General features: G+C 40.0%; 1 protein-coding gene across 19 annotated transcripts in view; it reads left to right on the top strand.

Moving 5' to 3' along the window:
• The window catches only part of LOC141766740 (unconventional myosin-IXAa-like), a 166,069-nt gene that overhangs the window by 81,154 nt on the left and 78,915 nt on the right, over positions 1-6,000 (top strand). For all 19 annotated transcript variants that reach the window (XM_074633854.1, XM_074633850.1, XM_074633848.1 and 16 more), the window contains exon 5: positions 2,741-2,840. In XM_074633854.1, coding sequence (XP_074489955.1) covers positions 2,741-2,840 — 100 coding nt within the window. The remainder of the gene's footprint in view (positions 1-2,740; positions 2,841-6,000) is intronic.

The following is a 6,000-nucleotide window of genomic DNA, read 5'->3' as shown; positions in this document are numbered from 1 at the left end:
CTAAACACAGTGTTTGGTCAGGTTATTGTTATGCATTTAACACATTCCTGACACGCTCACATGATAAGATTTTGTCCCAGGCTCCCCTGTGTGTAATATTTGATTTTGATCATTGCACTCTCTAGTTTACTTTGACTCTGGTGCATAATCAGCTGCCTACTTTTCAATTTATACCCACTTTTTTGAAATGTGCTCATTTTAAGATCATATTAGCAACATCTTGTTGCAGCAGAAAGCCATTTTGGATATCTGCGTATATGTGAAATTCAGTTTAAACAAATCATCTCCTTTACAAAATAAAGATTTTTCTCAGTAAAAATCTCTAAAAGACCAGAAATAATGAACCTTAAGGAGCCCTGACGCAGCAATAAATAAGAAAGGAGAACAATTAGAGCCACTAGCTTGAGAGATAACATGTCAAATCCATATCTCTGCACCGACGTGTTCTTTGTCTAAGAAACGTAATACTAGAAATAGCCTTCATTTCCTCTGCATGCTGAGGATATATCGGGTGTCTATCTGAAAAAGGCCTCTGCCCTTTGCTTTCTAAGTTAACGCTGCAAACTATCAAGTTTCCTTTTGAGTTTGGTCATTTATGCACACAGGACATGATTATTTATTAATACTAATTACACGTCAGAACTGTTTTAGAGAATTAGAAAATAGATTTTGACATATTTCTAAGAGGTATTTTCAGTTTAGTGTAACAGAAACACTGTCTGCTCTCACTTCTTGGTGTTTTTTTTCACACACTAGCAGACACTGTGTTTGCATCTCCTACGCAGCGTGAACACAAACATACATAAACACATGCGTAGGAATTTCCACCTGTACTAAAATGTCTTCTCTCAGACAACACACACTCTCCCGTCTCGACTGGCTCTGTCCCCGTATCGCTCATCTCTCCCAGGCGACAGTAAAAGAACAAATCACAGGTCCCACCAGATTAATAGCTTTGTGAGGAAAGGGGAAAAAACAATGTAAACCCCTCCACCGGTCATCTAATCCCTCTAACCCTGATTGGCCCGGGGTTTCTATTTCACCCTGATGACAGGCCCTGGCGGCCATATTGATGGGGTAGAAACTGAAGACAGGACCCCCCCAGTCGGCTCAGACCTGGAGCAGAGAGGTGGGGGAGACGGCAGGCTGGTGATAAACTGCAAATCTTAAATCTTAAACTCCCACCTCATGACAGGTTGCCTCTGTACGACCTCAGAGTAAGAAAATTAAAAAAAAACTAGCTGAGCTTTCCAGTGATGCTGTCCTGCTTTATGACGGTGATGGTAGTCGGTGAAAGTGAGGGGCTGTTACTGTATTCAGCAACCCAAGTTCTGTCTGAAATTATTAGAAGTAGGCTTCTAGATATTAGTTTGTTCATATATCGTGTTATTAGCTACACTAACTGAGGATCATTAACAGTGGTAGCAGTTGTAATAGGGCTTTAAGATTTCTCCAGGTGTTCAGAAAAAATACAACAAAATGAAAACCAAAAAATGATAAAGGAATAATTCGACATAATGGGAAATGTATTTTTAAAATTTTCATACCAAGAAATGAGAAGATTGGTAAAACTCTTACATCTGTACGATAAATATGACTCAGCTATGAGCTTAGCTTAGCACAAAGAATGGAAGCAGGGGGAAACGGCTAGCTTGTCTCTGTTGATGGTTGTAAAACACTGCGACACGCTCTCACTCCCAACTCGTCAAATACCAACCGCTTGGTCAGTGGCCATGCACGTCAAACTACAACACTATGTATCCGCCTCTAGCGTCAGTTTGTGTCAATATACGCTCATTACATGCATACTGTCCTCTTCAAAATAAACTTCTGTTTTCACTGGAAGTTAGGTTTAGGGAACAAAACCACTCAGTTATGGTAAGAAAAAGAGCGTGGTTGACATTAACTTGACTAACAACTCACATGACTAGCGACTCATGACTCACAGGATGATAACGAGTCACGTGACTAACGACTGATGTGACAAAATAAGGTTAAGTTTTACTTTCACACGAGACACAAACAGCAGACTCTTGAGTGAAAATCTGTTTGTTTGTTCCATCCACCGACCGTCCCACACACTTTTAGCGGACTTCTCGCTCTTTATACTACATCAATTTCTCTGACCGTCTAATACTGACGCAGGTAGGTTTACATCGGAGTTAGCTAAAAGCCTGTTGCGTTTCATACAGATGCTAAAAGAAGCCTCTGTGCGTCTAATTTTTCATGATATGTCCCCTCTAATATCCTTTGTGATCTTTAAAACTTCCCACCACTCCCATCAGGCACTAAGTGTCCCGGTGCAGAGAGGTAAAGCTTGTTTCCAGCTGTAATAGAATTACGTCTCGGTGCGTTGGCCGAAGCCCCGGCCTTTGTCACAGAGGCTCAACTCCTAACCTCCAGCCCACTGACACACCACACTGCTGCTTTGTTTGACCAGTAATGTGAGCCCGCCGGGTCGAAAGGTGTGACCTATTTGTTACATGCTGCAGGTTTGGGTTGTGACACACTGCAGGTTGCAGATAGAGAGTTTCTCACTGTACTCTACTCCAAACCTTTTGAATGGAGTCTCTCTTCCCCGAGGCGTCGTTTCAGCAGAGCGAGGAGATGTGAAAGCTGCTGTCCTCACTTCACCTCAGAGGGAATTTAAAATGATTCCAGAAATCAATAGAGGAAAAGTGTTTTTATGTTGTAGAATGGATCATACCCTCTAACCTGTTGTTGGTGTGTGTGTCTGTAGGAACTACCATGTTTTCTACTACCTGTTGGCCGGAGCCAGTGAAGACGAGAGGAAGTCCTTCCACCTGCTCAAACCTGAGGAATACCACTACCTCAACCAGGTCCGCACACACACCAATGCAATGAACACAGAATTCAGAGCATATAGAAATACAAACAGACGAACTCCACATTCATATATTTATGCCATTCCCTTGTGTTGCCTCTCATTTGATTAAAATCCTGTTTCTGCCACCATGACAGAAGGACTAAATAGGAAAAAGGATTTGTATTATTGTGATTCAATAGTGTCTCTTTGTGTATCTACTTGTTCTAATGAGTAGGATATTTTTTAAAGAAACCTTTATTTCACCGGAGAAGAGTTTGTTGTGTTGGAGTACAGAAGGTGTAGCTTAGTGTTATCTAAAATATTTTCAATGCCCTGGCTTAATATTTAGTTTATTTCAACAATGTGGAGGTCTTTGAATTCGATGTCACCTCTCGCGATATTTCAGACTGAGACTTCTTGAGCGAGACTTGGTTATTCACAATTACAAACAGACCGGATCAAGCAAAAGGTAAAGAAAAACACGATATTTGGTTGTGTCTAGATGATAACCCACAATTTGTGAAACCTCTTGAGAGACTCGCTGCGAGACGACCTATCCTAATCTTAACCATCCCGTGAGAGGTTCGGTGTACCATCTAGACACGACCATTTTATTTCTCTGTAGGGTCCTTTTCATAATATTGTCAGACACTTATAATAACAATCTGAGATTGTCGTGGCAAAAACAAACATTTTTAGTGGACGTACATTGACATTCAGTGCATAATTGTCCCGAGCGATTACATTGCAGCCAGTTTAGCATCTCCAGGGAGCTCTGCCTCAATACTGGACTAATTTAAAAAAATCTTGTCCCCACTAGTCACTTAGACACAAAAACATGAGAAAAAAGGGTTTCCCTTTAGTTTTGGTCTCACATTTAAATTTCAAATGTATTCAGATTAAGGCATTAAGATCATTAAGGAAGTGTATTTTTACTTGTGAAGAAAGGCAGACAACCACTCAATTTTAAATGCGAGAAAATTGATGAATCCCTCAAATTCTCTGAAATCACCCATACCTACCACAAACTGTACGAACAAATCTGTTGGTAGGAAAAATCAGTGCGAGTGGTTCCTTCATGAGGCCCATGTGACGTTTAAATTTTACTGCCTTACAAAGAATTAATTTGAAGTGGTAATAACCATTTTCTCTCTTCACAAATGGAAAACAGTCATACCAAACGCAAGGAGATATGTTATTGTTAAAAATATGAAGCTTGCAGGCGCCAATTAGAGAAATTGATGGAGACCCCGAACATGATGATAGAAAATTTCGACTTCTCCCTTCCCTCTTTTCCTCTCTGTTGGATCTTATTTCCTCATTTATCATAACTGGATCACGTCTCAACGCTCTGAAGTGTTGATTGCCTCAGCCCAAAAAAATTCAAGCCTGCATCTGTGTGTGTCTCGTGTGTGTGTGTGTGGCTGGGTGTGTTTACGTACTTGTGTACATGCCAAAAGCCTCCATATGTGTGCATCGTTTGCAGTACATCTGTGTGTGTTGGCAGCAGATGTGTGAGGCTTCATATTCCCTCTTCCTATGGCGGTACGATGGGGAGGCAGCAGCAAAAAAAACAAAAAAAAAACTCCTTTGTTCATCTTTTTTGGCTTCCCCAAAAAAGTAACAGTTTTTTTTTTCCTCGCTTAATCCCCACGACAACAAACCCCCCCTCATCCTCATCTTCTGCTGCCTGTTACTATGCAGCTCTGTTTCCATGGCAACAGCAATACTCAGGAGTTAATCTGGCGCTGGCTTGCTCTCGTGCGGAGGGCGCCGGCGGTCGCGTGTGTTTGTGTACACACGCATTTGTCTGAGCGTGTGCGTGACACGCAGCAAGCCGGCTGTTTATCAGACACACACACACACACACACACACACACACACACACACACACACACACACACACACACACACTCCTGACACACATGGTGTCACAGAGGAGCAAAATGATTATCCATATTTATCTCTCTTCTCTCTCAGAGATGGATTTAGTTCTCTGTGTGTTCATCTGTGTCCGTCAGTCTCTCAGTGATGGATCGTAACTAAGTACTTTTTATTTAATATTGTACTTCAAGATGTAATACTCAGAATAATAGAAATAAGCGATATTTTTTGTATATAAAAACAATGTAAATAACAGGTGAAAGGGGTTGCTCATTGTGATGATCCTACAGAGAATTATAATCTGAATCCCCTCAGCTTTACTTATAGTGAGTTTCAGCTCATTGTTTAGCTGTCTGGTCCACAACTTTACTGTTTTGATTCACTCTCATAATGTCATTTTTGGCTGCAGCAGGCAGCTGTTCTCAGTGAAAAAGCTCTAAAAACCGACAGCACACTACCTCCCCAGCACCAAACAGCAGACAGACACAGTCAGCAACAGTCAGCACTGTTATGTTACTTCTACTGCATATAATATTGCTGAGGTGTGGACTAGAGTCACATGACTTAGACTTGAGTCAGACTCAAGTCACAAATTTGATGACTTTAGACTCGACTTGACAAAATCAACGAAGACTCGTGACTTCACTTGGACTTGAGCCTTTTGACTTGAAAACACTAACCTTCTCCCAAACCCAACGATTACAAAGTATGTTTTTTATAAAGTGTCAATCAATTAACGTTAACCGCTATTCATTCTCAACAAGTCAATACTTAATTCCCCAGATCCTTTTTTTTAATGATTAAATTCAGTCGCACTTGTTTTAACTTTGAATAAATACACATTTTAAAAAGCATTTATGATTTTTGTAAATTTAATATATTATTACTGTGTTGTTAAAATAGCATTTACATGTGATGAAGAGCGGATAATTACTTATTTAGAACTCAAAACTCAAAGTTTAGGACCAGGGGACTTGAGTGTGAGTTACTTGTGAAAACAATGACTTGGTCCCACCTCTGAAATATTGCACTTTTTACTCCACTACATTTATTTGACAGCTACACATTCATTTGCACAAAACCTAAACTTAACTTTAATAAATATGACCTTGTACAGTATATAATGAAGTGAAAATTAGCTCCAGCTCGACCATCTAAAACCGTAAAATACTACTTCCACATAGTAATTATCCTAGAATATAATATACAACAATATAACAATCACTGGGTAATACTTATGTAGTTTTATTTTGTAAAATGTATACTTGTATTGAAGTATTTTTTACACT

This window comes from Sebastes fasciatus, chromosome 4 (genome assembly GCF_043250625.1).
Source record: "Sebastes fasciatus isolate fSebFas1 chromosome 4, fSebFas1.pri, whole genome shotgun sequence".
Taxonomy (NCBI): Eukaryota; Metazoa; Chordata; class Actinopteri; order Perciformes; family Sebastidae; genus Sebastes; species Sebastes fasciatus.
This window is presented reverse-complemented; position numbering and strand designations above follow the sequence as displayed.